Source organism: Protopterus annectens, chromosome 1.part1 (genome assembly GCF_019279795.1).
Source record: "Protopterus annectens isolate FY-2018-M chromosome 1.part1, PAN1.0, whole genome shotgun sequence".
NCBI classification, from domain to species: Eukaryota; Metazoa; Chordata; order Ceratodontiformes; family Protopteridae; genus Protopterus; species Protopterus annectens.
Genome location: NC_056726.1, coordinates 1,631,037,094 through 1,631,054,714, shown reverse-complemented (window position 1 = coordinate 1,631,054,714; position 17,621 = coordinate 1,631,037,094). Strand labels below are relative to the sequence as shown.

General features: G+C 43.0%; 1 protein-coding gene across 1 annotated transcript in view; it reads right to left on the bottom strand.

The window, feature by feature from the left end:
* The window catches only part of SNIP1 (Smad nuclear interacting protein 1), a 325,809-nt gene that overhangs the window by 41,004 nt on the left and 267,184 nt on the right, over window positions 1-17,621 (bottom strand). The window contains exon 2 of the mRNA XM_044083654.1: window positions 8,951-9,543. Within this exon, the coding sequence (XP_043939589.1) occupies window positions 8,951-9,507 (557 nt within the window). The 5' untranslated portion in view covers window positions 9,508-9,543. The remainder of the gene's footprint in view (window positions 1-8,950; window positions 9,544-17,621) is intronic.

The window sequence follows — 17,621 nt, the reverse complement described above, 5'->3', positions numbered from 1 at the left end:
AAAGGGAATCAAGACCCTATCATACAGGCAATCAACTTAAGTTGAATGGAATAGTACAGTTGTGTACACTTACCATAAATGTAGATGTTCGAGTGTATTCACTGTTGCAGTCATTACATTTGGGTAATCTGCTGGCAGGTTGCCCTCAGTCGGCCTGAATTCCAAAATTTTGGGTCCTGTGTCGGTTGCAGTCTCCTCTGCCATGATGTCAGGTCGTCAGGGGTATAAAACTAGCAGCCAACGTCATTTTCTTTCGTTTTTCTTGCCCCAGATGTCAGGTGCCCCCAAAAAGGTACCAAAACTATACAAATATAAACTACATCTATATATATATATATATATATATATATATATATATATATATATATATATATATATATACACATATATATATATATATATATATATACATACACACACATATATATATATATATATATATATATACACACACACATATATATATATATATATATATATATCTATGCAACAATACAAACTTTACCTTCATCTACAAGCAAATACACCACATAGGTTGTAGAAGATGGTGAAGGAAAGAGAAACTCCAGAATAAAAGGGGGATGGCGGGTAACCTGGACTGCAACAGTGAATACACTCGAACATCTACATTTATGGTAAGTGTACACAACTGTACTATGGTTCTTCGTGTTTCACTGTTGCAGTCATTACATTTGGGTAGAATCCCAAAGCTATGGATGGGAGGCTAGAGCTAAACAGCATTTGGGGCGGCTATAAGGCCCTGCAGAACTGCAGTGGCAAAGCCTGCCGTGGACTTAAGTGTAGAAGGGCAAATGATAATGCTTTGTAAAAGTGTGAACAGAACTTCAAGTAGCAGCCTCTAGAATGTTTTTAGTTGGTACTCCTCTGAGAAAGGCTGCTGATGTTGCTGCAGCTCTAGTGGAATGAGACCTAATGCCCTCGGGCACAGGTTTGCCATATTATAAGTAGCAGAAACGAATGCAGTGGCTTATCCACTTTGAAGTAGCCTTTCCTTCTGATCCTACCGCATATGTCACTAGTAATTGCTCAGTTTTTCTTAGAGCTTTAGTCCTGCTCAAGTAGAATCTTAGCTGTCTGTGTACGTCCAATGAATGCAGAATGCTCTACCCCTCGTTCTGCGGATTTGGATAAAAGGTTGGCAGATGAATAGTTTGATTAAGAGCCACACTGGAAACCGCCTTAGGCATAAATGGAGGATTGGTCCTCAGGGACACCCTGTCTGGGTAAAAAATGATAAGGCTCCACAGCCATGAGGGCCTGTAGCTCTGAGACTCTTCTTGCTGAAGTAATTGCCAGGAGCAGAGCTGTTTTCCATGATAAGAACTTTAGGTCTGCAGTCGCAGCTGGTTCAAACAGAGGCAGGGTGAGCTTTTCCAACACATAACTGAGGTCCCATGCAGGAATTGGTGATGATCTGGGAGGCCTTACATTTTTGGCCCCTCTAAGATACTGCTTTAGTAAAGGATGAGAAAAGATTGGTGGCTGTGCGTTGCAATGAGCCGAGATGGTGGAGGCATGGATTTTTATTGATGAAAAAGATGGTCCTTTGTCAAGCATCTCAGTCAAGTATTGTAAAATCTGAGTAATATTTGGCTCTGCTGTATCAGTTCCTTGTGCTTGGTTCCAAGCACAGAATCACTTCCATTTATCAGCATATGATTTTCTAGTACTAGGCCTTCTGGCTTCCAAAATGACAACCATCACAGCTTTACTGAGAGGTGTTGCTTGAATAATTACATGATCAGCCATGCTGCCAGGTTCAGTGTTTGGAGCTGATTGTGCAGGATTTGATCGTTTTGCTGGGACAGTAAGTGAGGTATTTGAGGTAAGCACCAAGCTGGGAATTGAGACATGTTCCTTAGGACTGGATACCAGTATTGGCGGGGCCAGTCCGGGGCAATTAGTATCATCTTTGGTTTCTCCTGTCTGACTTTTAGTAGTACCTTGGGAAGAAGGGGCAGGGGAGAAAAGGCATAAACTGAAAGTTTTTCCAACTGAAGGATAGGGCGTCCACTTTCCATGCTTGTCTGTGATAAGTCCTTGTGCAGAACCTTTTCAGCTGATAGACCTATTTGCCTCTCCTCAAAACTATGTCCGGTCTCCCCCTTTCTTTATCATGCTGAGGACTTGTGGATCTGGTTTCCACTTGAGGGTCCATTAGGTTTCTGCTTAAATCGTCTGCCAGAATACTTTGCTTGCCTGGCAGGAATTAAGCTTGAAGATGTATTTGGTAAATCAAGGCAGTGTCCCACAGTGCACAGGGGGTACAAGTGCGTGCCCCCTGCTTGTTTATATACCACATCACCATGGTGTTGTCCGTCTTTATCAGTAGTTGTCCTGGATGAAGCAAGTCCTTGAAGGCTGTCAGAGCATTTTGAACAGCTAACCTCTCTTTTTTATTGATATGCAGATGCATTTGTTTTGGGGTCCATATGCCCTGAATGTATCTTTCTGCCAGGTGGACCCCCCATGCATAATCTAATGCGTGTCAAGGTTTGGCTGGCAGAGGGTAGAGTGAAAGCCCATCCCATGTTCTGGTGACATGCCTTTGCCCACCATAGAAACTCCTGTTGTAGGCAGGTTATGAGAGGAATCATTGCTTCCAGACTGTGACAATGTTGACTCCATAAACTTTTTAGGTACCACTGTAGTTTCCTCATATGCAGTCTTGCATATGGAATCAGTAGGATGCAGGATGCCATGAATCCCAAAGCCTGCGCAGTTTGTCTTGCAGATAAACTGTTTTTTTTTTTGTTGCCATCAGTTTGAAGCAAGTAGTCAGTTGCCTTAGTTTGTCTGGCGTGAAGAAAGCCATCTGGGCAGTTGTATTCAAGCTTGCACCCAGGAATATTATCTTTTGATAGGGTACCAGTTGTGATTTCTTTTCGTTTGTGTACTCTAGGCATGTCAGAAGCCTTTTCACAAATGCCAGGTGCTGAAGAATGTCCTTGTTCTCTGCTTGAATGAGACAGTCGTCCAAGTAAGGATAAATTTGTATACTTTTTTGTCTGCAAAATGCAATTACTGGTGCAAGGCACTTTGTAAAGACCCTGGGCGCAGTAGATAAGCCAAAAGTCAGTGCAGAGAATTGGTAATGCATAGAGCCAGCCGTGAAACAGAGGTATCATCTGCACATTTCCCTTCTTGGGATATGCAGGTATGCCTCTCTTAGATCTAATGTCACCAGCCAGGTGTTCCTGCCCAGTATGGGCAGAAGCTGCTGTAAAGTTAGCATTTTGAATTTTGGAATGCCCAGGTAATGTGTTTAAAATTGATAAGTCCAGTATTGGGCGCCAAAGGCCTTGTCTTTTCTGGGTGCCAAGAAGAGTTTGAATAAAAACCTTGTCCTTTTTCCTGTTCTGGTACTGGCTGAATAGCCCCCATATCCATGAGGGACGTAACCTGTTTCTGTGCCTCTGCCCATTGATTTTTTGGCAGATCCGGCCAACCGTTTGCCATTGGCAGAGAATGGAATCTGTATCCCTGGGAGTCTATGTTTAGCACCCACTTGTCCTGGGTTATTAACTGCCAATTTTGAGCAAAAAGTGCTACTTTTCCTCCTAAAGGTGCTGCCAAAAGGTAAGTGCTTGGTGATGGCAGAGGGAAGTCATTGAGACTGTTTCTGTTGGGTTGTGATTTATCTCCTCCAGATTTGGAGGTAGAAGCATCCCATTGCTTTGACCTGTAAGAATCTTATGCCTGGTATCTAGAACCTTTAGGGAGTCTGGATTTGCCCCTTTGAGCTCTGTTGGACACAGGAAAGGACCAATTTTTTGTAGGCCAGTGTCTACTGAATCTTGGTGGCTGCACTTGTAAGACGTCTTTTACAGTTTGCATAGACTTAGCTTTGTCTTTCATTTTCTTTAAAACGTCTTCTGCCTTAATACCAAACAGAGTTGTTGTTATTGGTCTTTCGGCTTTTCCCGGTTAGGGGTCGCCACAGCGAAACTCCGGTCCGCTAATGATTGGCAGTATATTTTCACGAACGCCGAGGTGCCAGCTCGACGTTCAACCTTCAATGAAGACATGCCCATTCACGCAGGTCTTTCGAACGCTCACCCAACCCCGGGGAGTACATGCAGACTCCACACAGAAGGCACTCCCCACACTCCAGCTGAGAATCGAATGGGAGAACCTCTTGTTGTGAGGCAACAACGCTACCGCTGCACCACCGCAGATGTTAACACCAAACAGAGTATCATGCTGTAAAGGTGCATCCAGTAATTTAGCTTTAACATGATCAGGTAAACTTTGCTCTTTTAGCCAGGCATGCCTCCTAATCACAGATCCAGTAACTGCGGCCCTGCAGGAGGCCTCTAAGTAATCAAAACCACATTGCAAAGTATGCTTTCCAACTTGTTCTGCTGCATGCAATAATTCCTGAAATTCTTTATTTTCTGCACATTCAGAAATCAACATAATTTTCTGTTTAAGCAATCCCATAACATGTTGTTGACACTTGAGCATATGAAACTGGCAGTTTAAGGCCCTGATTGCCAAGGTTAGCAGCCCTTGAATCTCTGTCAGAGTGGGTAGGATTTTTTGAGGCCTTAACTCCCTTTGGACCCTGTGAAATAGTTTCAGGGTCAGCAGCAGGGTTTCTAAATAAAAATTTGTGTGAATCAGGGACCCTGTAATATCTGTCAGGCTTGCTGGGAGCCGGAGTCAAGCTCGACTCCAAAAACACATCATCCACAATGTCTAAAACAGGAGGTATGGCTAAAGGCCTATGCTGAGGGAGAAGGAAATCCCTGAGCCTCTTTTGATTCTGAGAAATCTTGACTCTCCCAGTGAAAATGCCCCCTCAAAGTATGCAAGGTTTCTCCAAATGAATAACCCTCAGGAGGTGATGCAGATGGGATAGACTCCTCTGCATCAGAATCCTCATAGGGAGGTATAGATAATTTCTGATCAGAAGAGGAATCGGAAATAGAAACCTGATCTGAGGATTCATAATCAGCGTCTTGCCTAGGCCTCTTATCAGGAGGGGGTTGGGAACCCCTGATCAAGATAATTAGGTCTTCTGCCATTTTGATCATCTGTTTCATAGAGGCCTGTGCACGTGGCTCATGCATCATTTTTTTTAGCTTTAGAAGTTGCTTTTGTCTGATTTTGAAGCTGGCGTTGGTTTTATATAAAAATGTTAAGGCCTGAATACACCCTCAGAAGCCGGTGCCTGCTCAGCGGCTCCGGACCCATCCGAGGGAGAGGCATCCGTGGGTGCAATACTTTGAGAAACTCGCGGTGTGCCGGACTCCACATGGGTCTCGGTAGGGGCCTGCGACTCGAAAGTAGCAGGTATCAGGGGCTGCGAAAGCACCTCACTGAGTACCGGTGAATCAACGACTGGCTTCGGAGAAGCTTCGTCGTCGGTTTTGGACCTTGATGGTCTGTCTCTGTTCTTTTCTTTGCATTTTTTGTGTACTCCGGTAGTCGGATTGCTATCCGACATTTCAGGGTAGTTAAATCTGTTTCCAAAATATTTTGAGGCAAAAATATACCGTCGCTTAATAGTGTGTTGGTTAAATTTAGCACAAAACCGACAGCCAGGCACGTTGTGATCAGGGCCTAGGCAAGGAATACAGTATAAATGAAAATCCTGATGAGGTATTTGCTTCCCACAAGTAATACAATTATTAACTTTTTCTGACATCGGTATGGAGCAAGAAAAAAGTTTCCCCAACGGGGTACTTAGCTTTAGTGAAGACTTCGGTTCTGAAACTTGAACTCGAATATTTCAGGAGTCGGCTGACCGGCACTTGCGAACTGCTTCGCTTCAGGCACCGCACGGCAAGACAGACAAAAGAAAATGTCGTTGGCTGCCTGTTTTATACCCCTGATGACCTGACGTCATGGAAGAAGCCGCATCCGACGCAGGACCCAAGACTTGGGAATTCAGGCCGACTGAGGGCAACCTGCCAGCAGATTACTCGAATGTAATGACTGCAACAGTGAAACACGAAGATCAGGGAAGCCCTCCCAGTTCCCTCTCCCAGGACAGACAAGAGTGGCTCCCCCTTGACCACTGTGGGATTCCAACAGCTGTAGAGGATGTGGCTAAACTCAGTCCATAGTGGCTATGGGTGCACCACAGTGATACGGCTTGTAAAAGATTGTAAAAGACAAGTTGTCCGAGGTGCAACTAATGGCCACAGCAGAGTCACCCACCTGTGGCTGAGGCGATTTGCTAGCCTGCTGTGGTGGCAGAAACTATTTGCTTAACTTTCTTTTTGTGGATAGGAGAAGGACCGACATTGCTCCAATGTCAAACTGAAAATGGTACCTCTTTCCTGTGGCAAAAGCAGCAAAACCCAGTAAAACTGAACAAAAACACAGTTATAGCACTTCAAAACAAATACAGCTTCTGCACAGAAAAATGTTTTTCAACTATTTTAAACAACTTTTAAACTGAAAAGGAAAAAATAGCTCTCATTTAAAAGCAAAACAGTCTTATAAAAGGAAGGATTTTTCCTCAAAGGAAACTTACATGCTCACTCTAAGATCATCACACTGATCTTTAAACACCTCAGAGGATCATACTCTTATCAGCAGGAAAGCTCTGAATGGGCATGGTGCCCAAACCTATCTTTTTAGTCAGCTCAGTGTGTGTAAGGTACCCTGAAGGAAGCTTAGAAAGCTGGCCTGCTGTTATATCCTATGCAGGACATATATATATATCTAAGGCTACTGCGGCAGTGATCAGTTTATGAAAATTTTAAAAGAAGCAGTTGAAGTCCTTGAAGTTGCAAAAAGTCAAACTTAGCTAAATGACTAAAACATAATGTGACCTGTCATATCTCCTGGCCAGACTGTAGCAACCTTGGGGAAAATAAGAAATACAAAAAGTTTTAAGGGAAAATCAGAAATACAAAAAGATTTAATAAGAAAATCAAATAAAAACAAACATGTTCATTTTTATTAGATTTCTTATTAAAAAGTTTTCTATTACTTCAGCCTCTGTTATTGGAGTTGGCATTTCTACTAGGTTTTGGTTTTCTTGCTGCATGCTTACTCTGTTTTATCTGCTTGAGGTGCTCTCTGTTCCTTCTTGTAAAAGCAGGAATACTACTTTTCGGATCCTGACATTTCAGAAAGTATCCTTGGTGCTAGAAAATGTACTACATGTAAAACTTTTCATAACTTATCAAATAAAAGTCTATTCACAGCCTCTGACACCATGCTACTACAGCATGCCACAGATGGTCCTCTTCTACAACGGGAACATTTACAGCAGACTCTGGGAACTACAGATTCCTCAGTCTCACCAGTACCTTCTGCAGAGCTGTGGGCAGGATTTATTATACAAGGGTTCAGAAGGATGCAGTTAAACTGCTTCTATATGTGAAGCAATATGGACATAAGGGAGAACAAGCTGCGTAGTAAATCTGATTATCTTTTTTAGAAGGCTACAAATTCTGGATGAGTGTTAAGGGTATAACAAGACCACTGTGATCTCAAGAACACCTACAACATCTTTCAAGAAGAGTTACAGTCTGAGAGATGGGGGAAATTAAAGCATATGTAAAGTTTTGGAGTGACTAGCTTTTAGTAGAACCCATCAAAAGGTAGGAAGTTAATTCTTCTCATTGGTTACATCTGGCGTACCAGAATGCTTAGTTCTAGTCACTTCTATTTTTTCAGGTGAACAAACTGATGACCACTAACACCCTATATTTGCCGATTATGCAAGCTGGGCAAGTTTCAATACACATGTATCCATTTACTAACTGACTAGTACAACCTGCCTATCTTACACCCCTTTAAGCCATCATCTGGGCCACAACAGCATAGGTAAATGCAGTATGCATGGGACTTTTTAGACTGAGGTCAACATGCTCTGGGGACAGGGGTACCCACAGAAAGCCTATGCCAACATGAGGAGAGCATGTAGAACTATACAGAAAAGCCATGACTGAACTCTGGACCCTGAAGCAAAGGCAGAGCCCTTGTACTGCCCAGTGGGTAACAGTCTTCTCTACCCTCACAGTATTATTATTCCTTCCCAACAGCTGTAGTCTGACAACACATCTATACTTCTAATAACTTCTAAGCAAACAAAAATATATATAATGTTAGAACCGTTTGCTTAGGCGAGTGAGACAGGATAAATGTAAGGAAAAAAAAATACTAGGTGGTCTGGCCTTTCACAGTGCCTCTGGTATCGCATTTTCTGACCTCCTCAATCATTCTCTGGTGCATTGAGTCTGGGTCTGAACACCAACCTATTCAGGCATCACCCCCACTTGTGTCCAGCTTCTTGTGGCACTACCATTCCATCATAGGATTTTAAGGGATTACTACGATCCTCCAGCAGTGTCAACCATCTTCAAGCTCCACGGTGCCAGCAGAGAATCCCCCCCCCCTTACCCTCCACCAAAAAAGACAGCAAACAGCAGACCATTTTTTATTACTCCCTCCCCACTTCTGACAGTCTCTACCTGCACTCTAGGTCTGTTCTCAAACTAGGATAAACAGTGGTGTGACTGGTTACCCTGCCTATATATACACCATGAAACAGTTTAAAGGTACTGCTTTCCTAGTGCAACTTTATGAATAAGACTTACAATCAAGGTTCCTTCTTTCCCGTCCTTGTCCTGCTAATGGCCTAATGAAGTGATGAAGTAAAAATGAACAAATTTCAAACGTATGCATTTGTGGTAGTTACCACTTACCACCTCAGCATTGTGCAAGAAATTTGGCACATGACCAAGGAAATGATACTCCCCCATACGCACACACTAAACAGACGTTGATTCTGCTTAAGTTTTATTTTCAAAGAACTAAAACTGAGCATGATCAAATTACAGCCAATCTCTCGCTACTTTAGAGAAGCCTATCACTTGGGATCACAAAACAAATGCTATTTTAAGAAAAAGACAATATATCAATGATTTAACCCAGAGCTACACTGAAAAATGCCTTCACTTACCTGTACTGGAGAACAGCATGCTGCTTAGAGCACGAAGGGTGGTCAATGGGGATATCTGCTATCTTGCGCTGCCTGCCCAAAAGATATGCACTTTGTCTGTGAATGTACATAACGGGAAGGGGTGTGTCATTTTTAAAAGGGTAAAGTCGCCACCTTTTCTTTGGAATACGAGATTCTGGGGGTTCATTATACTTGATTACCACTCCACGAAACGTATTTGTATCTTCCACTAATGCACCAGACAGCTGAAAATTTGGCTTTTCTTTTTCACCTTCTTTGCCCTTGTTTGCCTTCTCATGTGACTTGTCAGAATTCTGGTTTTCACCATCATTACGCAGTTCAGCTTTTCTGCGGTTTCGACGACGTTGGTCATCATAGTATTCTCGGTCTTCCCTCTGTTCACGGAAATTCTGAGCATCTCCCTTCCTCCCTCGACCACCAGAAGAGGTCCCCCTTTCATAGTGACTATCCATGTTACCAGATTGTTCCCTGTATCCATTTCTCTCTCGCTTATGTTGTGTATCAGTACGTTCTCTGTTTCGCCTTTCATCTTTCATTCTGTAAGAATCATCCTTGTGGTAATCACTTCTCTCCTACAATAAAATAAAACAGAGAAGCTGAGATGCTGACTAAATGAAAGATAAGCGACACAAAAATCAAAATACACAGCTTCATTTCTAATGCACAGGATTGACCATCTGAGACCTGACAGACGTCTATTTAATTTTACTACAGCAGAGCTCACCAAAGTCTGACCTATGCAGTGTATTACTTAGTTGCCCCATCTCATCACAACATCAAGTTCAAATCCAATACTAAGTGTTTTGCAAGGAAGCTGTGTCCCTCTGTACCCCTGACGTCTCTGCCAAGACACCACAAAACTAAGTATACTACCCTCTGACATTTCAACTTCAGAGAAAAAGGAAATAATGTGGAGAGTGAAGGGTGCATAACTCATTTATGAAGGAAAGAAAAGGTAGACCAGGTATGACACACTGTATTACCTACATTACAGAGGCAGAGTGGGTTAATGATTAAGAATTGATATAATAAATCCCCCATCTAAGAGCAGCACACTTTCACAACACTAAACCATGCAAAATTCTCTTGAGTAACTAAAACCAATTAAAAATGTACTCTAGACATACAATTATTAATACCAGCACAACCCATCACCCATTACTTCAACATTCCTCAGAAACAACTCATAATAAAATCCTGTGCATTAGGTACTACCAGCTAAAGATAACACGTCACCCAACCAGGCAGTTCCTGTATTACACCTGAATACTCCATTTCAGATGTGGTTTAAGGGGGTAAACCTTGTGTGTGTGTGTGTGTATATATATATATATATATATATATATATATATATATATATATATATATCTATATATATACACACACACACACACACACACACACCTATATATATCTACATATATCTACATCTACATATATCTATACATATATATATTTATATATATCTACATATATCTACACATATATATATTTATACATACTTATATACATATATATATATATATATATATATATATATTTTTTTTTTTTCTTTTTCGTGTGATTTTAGACTCGGTGGTGCTCATCAGACGTGCCCTACAAAGTACAGTTTTGTACCTACCATAAATGTAGATGTTCAAAGATCCACATTGCTGCAGTCCTTACTTATGGGTAGTCCGCGGTCCTCGGTCGGCCCGAATACCAAAGTATTAGGCTGACGTCGGTCATGGGCGCCTAAAACTGACATCAGAGCGTCAGGGTATAAAGGCGCATGACCGACGTCATATCCTCAGTCTTTTCTTGCCCCAGATGTCAGAAGGCCAAACAAGAAAGGCCACAGTCAAAAACAGAATACCTCCCAAAAAAGTACAGTTTTGTACCTACCATAAATGTAGATGTTCGAGGATCCACATTGCTGCAGTCCTAACTATTGGGTAGTCCGCTGTCCAGTCGGCCCGAATACCAAAGTATATGGCTGGCGTCGGTCAGGGCGCATTAGACTGACGTCAGTACGTCAGGGTACTAATGCGCATGACCGACGTCATATCCTCAGTCTTTTCTTGCCCCAGATGTCAGAAAACCCTGAAAAGATAAGGCCAAAAACCAAAAACTCCCAAAATACCTGCACCAAAAATATATATATACAATATATACACAATTAGCAGAATATAACCTCACCTACACAACCACCCCTAAACACAGAGGGGAAGGAGGGAGGGTAAATTGGACTGCAGCAATGTGGATCCTCGAACATCTACATTTATGGTAGGTACAAAACTGTACTATGTTCTTCATTCCACATTGCTGCAGTCCTAACTATTGGGTAGAATCCCAAAGCAGAGGTAAGGGAGGCTGGCAAATCATAAGGAAGTAGGAACTGACAACATGCCTTGCAAAATAGCTGTGGCAAAACCAGCCCTAGACTTAGAGTAGAGAGGAAGGTGATAATGCTTAGAGAAAGTATGCACTGAACTCCAAGTAGCTGCCTCCAAAATATCCTTAGTTGCCACCCCCCTTAGAAAGGCTGTGGAAGTGGCAGTAGCCCTAGTGGAATGAGGCCTAATCCCAGCTGGAATCTCCTTGCCATGATGGGAATAACAAAATGTAATGCAACACCCAATCCACCTAGAAATAGTTTGTTTTGACACAGGCTTGCCCTTTGAACTCAAAGCAAAAGAAACAAACAACTGCTGAGACTGCCTAAAATCCTTAGTCCTGCTCAAATAATAACGCAATAGCCTGTGTACATCTAAAGTGTGCAAAATCTTTTCCCCTTTATTTTGGGGATCTGCATAAAAGGTAGGCAAATGAATAGTTTGGTTTAAAGCCACACTAGAAACCACCTTAGGCATAAAGGAAGGATTAGTGCGTAAAGATACCCTATCCTTATGAAAAATCAAAAAGGCTCCACTGCCATAAGGGCCTGCAACTCAGAAACCCTTCTTGCAGAAGTAATGGCCAACAAAAAAGCAGTCTTCCATGACAAGTATTTCAATTCAGCAGTAGCCGCAGGCTCAAAAGGTTGTAGAGTAAGTTTCTCCAACACAAAATTGAGATCCCAAGCAGGAGTAGGAGCTCATTGGGGTCTTATATTCTTTGCCCCTCTAAGAAATTGCTTGAACAAAGGATGCGAAAACAATGGTGGGTCACAATCATAGTGAGCTGAAATTGCTGCAGCATGAATCTTAATGGAAGAGAAAGACAAACCTTTGTCCAGTAACTCAGTAAGATATTGAAGAGCCACACTCAAATTTGGCTCAGTAATCTCCAAATTGTTTGCTGCACTCCAAAACAAAAATCTCTTCCATTTTTCTGCGTACACTTTCCTTGTACTAGGTCTTCTGGCTTCCATAATCACATTTAAAACTTGTTGAGGAAGCTGAGACCTGCTGTCTTTCAAAACAGAATATGCCAGGCTGTTAGATGTAGAGAGTGAAGCTTGACATTGAGCAGATGACCGTCCCTCTGAGACAACAGGTGTGGAATCAAGGGTAAAGGCCATGGAGGCTTCCTTACCAGACTCCTCAGTAATGGGTACCAGTGCTGCGAGGCCAATCTGGAGCTATTAAAATCATCCTTGGCTTGTCTTGTCTGACCTTTAGAAGCACCTTTGGAAGAAGAGGCAGAGGTGGAAAGGCATACACATGAAGATTTTTCCAACTGAAAGAAAGAGCATCCACTTTCCAAGCTGTGTGATGAAATCCCTTCGTGCAAAACTTTGGCAGCTGGTGGTTTAGTGGAGAAGCGAACAGATCTATGTCTGGAGTTCCCCATGACACTGTCAATTTCTGAAACACATGCAGTTCCAGTCTCCACTCGTGGGGATCCATGATTTGTCTGCTTAATACATCTGCTAAGGAGTTCTGTGCTCCGGCAGAAACCTTGCCTGAAGAGTTAGTTGCAGACTGAGCGTAGTCTCCCATAAAATCATTGCTTGTCTGCACAATGGGTAAGAATGTGTTCCCACTTGTTTGTTGATGTACCACATGACAGTTGTGTTGTCTGTTAGAATCAACACCTGCCCTGGAAGAAGTAACTCCTTGAAAGCAATTAATGCAAACTGAACTGCTAACATCTCTTTCATGTTGATATGTAGATGCTGTAGTCTGGCAGGCCACTTGTCTTGTATCCACTTTCCATTTAGATGAGCTCCCCAAGCAATATCTGAGGCATCTGTCGTTAGAATCTGACTTGCCTCTGGCCGGGTCACAGAGAGTCCCTTGTTTAGGTGACATTCCTGAGCCCACCACAAAAATTCCTTTTGAATGCAAGGTATTATTTGAATGACAGTGTCCAAATCCTGGCAGTGCTGTGTCCACAGATTTTTGAGATACCATTGTAGCTTCCTCATATGCAGTTTGGCATTGGGAAGCACCAGAATACAAGATGCCATGAACCCTAAGGCTTGAAGGACTGTCCTTGCAGTCAGCCCGGACTGAAGAGATAGATGATGGAAGTAACTGGAAAGATTCTTTTGTTTGTCCGGGGTTAAAAAGGCCATCTGGGCTGCTGTATTCAGTCTCACACCCAGAAAGCACATGTCTTGAGAGGGTACTAGACTGGACTTTATTTCGTTCACAGAATACCCTAGGCATCTTAGCACTGCTATGACATATTCCAGATGCTGTAGAAGATCTTCTTTTTCTTGAGCCAGAATCAGGCAGTCGTCCAAGTAAGGATAGATTTGGATTCCTTTTAGCCTGAAGTAAGCTATCACTGGAGCCAGAACCTTTGTGAATACTCTGGGCAGTAGATAAGCCAAAGGGCAATGCAGAGAACTGATAATGAGAATTTCCAGCTCGAAAACGCAGATACTTCCTGCAACTTAGTCTTATTGGCACATGAAGGTAAGCTTCCTTGAGATCTAAAGTTACCATCCAGTGATCTTTGCCCAGCAGAGGTAAAAGCTGTTGTAACGTCAACATTTTGAACTTGGGAATGTCCAGGTAAGTGTTGAGGATAGATAAATCCAGAATTGGTCTCCACGTGTTCCCCTTCTTTGGTACTAGGAACAGGCGAGAATAAAATCCTAGGCCCCTTTCCGGCACAGGAACTGACTGAATGGCCCCTATTTGGAGCAACAGAGAAATTTGCTTGTGAGCCTCTGTTCTTTGAAGAGGAGGAATGTCTGGCATGCCTTTGAAAGGAGGCAAGGTATGGAAATAAAACCTGTAACCGTGGTGAATAATATCCAGAACCCATCTGTCTTGGGTAATTAAATCCCAATTTTCTTTGAAAAGAGACAGCCTTCCTCCCAAAGGTGCTGCCAGGCAAGAACGCACTGGCAGCTGAAAAGGCAGGTCATTGGGTCTGCTTACGAAAGGACTGACCCCTGCCCTCACCAGAAGTCTGAGCAGGGGAACTCCCTGTCCTAGGCCTAAAAGTACCCTGAGCTCTGCCCCTACCACGTCTAGACCTACCCCTAGACTGGGAATCATAGGCAGGATAAGTCCATCCCTTAGCAGGCCAATTTCTACTAAACTTCGGAGGCTGCACCTGCAAAAAATCTTTAACAGTTTGCATAGACTTAGCCTTGTCCTCCATTTTCTTCAAAACTGCTTCCACAGGCGAACCAAACAACACATCAGACTGTAAAGGAGCATCCAAAATCCTTGTCTTAACATGCTCAGCTAAATTCTGATCTCTCAGCCAGGCGTGCCTCCGAAGAACAGAACCAGTGGCAGCCACCCTGGAGGAGGCCTGCACAGCATCAAAACCACACTGCAAGGAATGTTTACCCACCTGTTCAGACACATGAACTAAATCTTGCAACTCTTTACACTCAATACCTTCAGCCAGAGCATCCACCTTAGATTTCAACTGTGAAAGAAGATAATTCTGATATTTTAACATGTGAAACTGACAATTCAACGCCCTCATGGCTAAAGTGGAAGAAGTATACACTTTCTTTCCCCATCTATCCAAAGCCCTCGCCTCTTTATCAGGAGGGACAGGATTTTTAACAACTGAGGCCTTCACACCTTTAGGCCCCTGAGAGACAGTTTCTGGGTCTGCCCTAGGACTCTTAAAAGATACTTATGAGCTTCAGGCACCCTATAATACCTATCCGGTTTAACTGGGGCAGGAGGCAAAGAATCAGGATTCAGGGAAGCCTCTGCAAACACATCTTCCACCACATTCAAAACAGGAGGTATAGCTAAAGGCCTATGCTGGGGTAAAAACAAGAATTCCCTAAGCCTTTTCCTGGAATCAGAGAAATCTTGACCTTCCCATTTAAAATGCTCCCTCATGGAATGCAGAGTCTCTGAAAATGAAAAATCCTCAGGAGGAGAAGCAGAAGGAGTAGAATCATCCACATCAGAATCAGAATAAGGAGGGTACTCCTGCAAGTCTTCAGCCGAAGACTCCGAAGCCTCCGAGCATTGCTCAAAACTCTCAAACTCAGGTTCCACCCTAGGCCTCTTATCAGGAGGGGGCATAGAACCCCTAATCATAGTAATCAAATCCTCTGCCATTTTAAGCATATGTTTCTTAGGCAAAGATCCTGAAGCACTAGGAGAAACCCCCACAGAAGCTAAACTTGGCCTGCCCCTCAAAGAAGCCTTGGAAACTGAAGGGGAGGCTCTAACCACCTTAGGAAGAGAGGGAAGAAAGTACAGTTTTGTACCTACCATAAATGTAGATGTTCGAGGATCCACATTGCTGCAGTCCTAACCATTGGGTAGTCCGCTGTCCAGTCGGCCCGAATACCAAAGTATATGGCTGACGTCGGTCAAGGCGCATTAGACTGACGTCAGGACGTCAGGGTACTAATGCGCATGACCGACGTCATATCCTCAGTCTTTTCTTGCCCCAGATGTCAGAAGGCCCTAAAAAGACAAGGCCCAAACCAAAACACCAACAAAAACCCTGCACCAAACATATATACAATATATACAAATGCACAAGAATATAGCCTAACCCACACCACAACCCCTAAACACAGAGGGAAGGAGGGAGGGTAAATTGGACTGCAGCAATGTGGATCCTCGAACATCTACATTTATGGTAGGTACAAAACTGTACTATGTTCTTCATTCCACATTGCTGCAGTCCTAACCATTGGGTAGAATCCCAAAGCAGAGGTAAGGGAGGCTGGCAAATCATAAGGAAGCAGGAGCTGTCAACATGCCTTGCAAAATAGCTGTGGCAAAACCAGCCCTAGATTTAGAGTAGAGAGGAAGGTGGTAATGCTTAGAGAAAGTATGCACTGAACTCCAAGTAGCTGCCTCCAAAATATCCTTAGTTGCCACCCCCCTGAGAAATGCTGTTGAAGTGGCAGTAGCCCTTGTGGAATGAGGCCTAATCCCAGCTGGAATCTCCTTGCCATGATGGGAATAACAAAATGAAATGCAAAACCCAATCCACTTAGAAATAGTCTGCTTAGACACAGGCTTGCCCTGAGAAGTCAAGGCAAAAGAAACAAACAACTGCTGAGACTGCCTGAAATCCTTAGTCCTGCTTAAATAATAACGTAACTGCCTATGTACATCTAAAGTGTGCAAAATCTTTTCTCCCTTGTTTTGGGGATCTGCATAGAAAGTAGGCAAATGAATAGTTTGGTTTAAAGCCACACTAGAAACCACCTTAGGCATAAAGGAAGGATTAGTGCGTAATGATACTCTATCCTTATGGAAAATCAAAAGGGCTCTACTGCCATAAGGGCCTGCAACTCAGAAACCCTTCTTGCAGAAGTAATGGCCAACAAAAAGCAGTCTTCCATGACAAGTATTTTAACTCAGCAGTAGCCGAGGCTCAAAAGGTTGTAGAGTAAGTTTTCCAACACAAAATTGAGATCCCAAGCAGGAGTAGGAGCTCTACGTAGGGGTCTTATATTCTTTGCCCCTCTAAGAAACTGCTTGAACAAAGGATGTGAAAACAATGGTGGGTCACAATCATAGTGAGCTGAAATTGCTGCAGCATGAATTTTAATGGAAGAGAAGGACAAACCTTTGTCCAATAACTCAGTAAGATATTGAAGAGCCACACTCAAATTAGGCTCAGAAATCTCCAAATTCTTTGCTGCACTCCAAAATAAAAATCTCTTCCATTTTTCTGCGTACACTTTCCTTGTACTAGGTCTTCTGGCTTCCATAATCACATTTAAAACTTGTTGAGGAAGTTGAGACCTGCTGTGTTTCAAAACAGAATATGCCAGGCTGTTAGATGAAGAGATTGAAGCTTGACATTGAGCAGGTGACCGTCCCTCTGAGATAACAGGTGTGGAATCAAAGGTAAAGGCCATGGAGGCTTCCTTACCAGACTCCTTAGAAGTGGGTACCAGTGTTGCAGAGGCCAATCTGGAGCTATTAGAATCATCCTTGGCTTGTCTTGTCTGATCTTTAGGAGCACCTTTGGGAGAAGAGGCAGAGGTGGAAAGGCATACACATGAAGACTTTTCCAACTGAAAGAAAGAGCGTCCACTTTCCAAGCTGTGTGATGAAACCCCTTTGTGCAAAACTTTGGCAGCTGGTGGTTTAGTGGAGAAGCGAACAGATCTATGTCTGGAGTTCCCCATGACACTGTCAATTTCTGAAATACATGAAGATCCAGTTTCCACTCGTGGGGATCCATGATTTGCCTGCTTAACACATCTGCTAAGGAGTTCTGTGCTCGGCAGAAACCTTGCCTGAAGAGTTAGTTGCAAGCT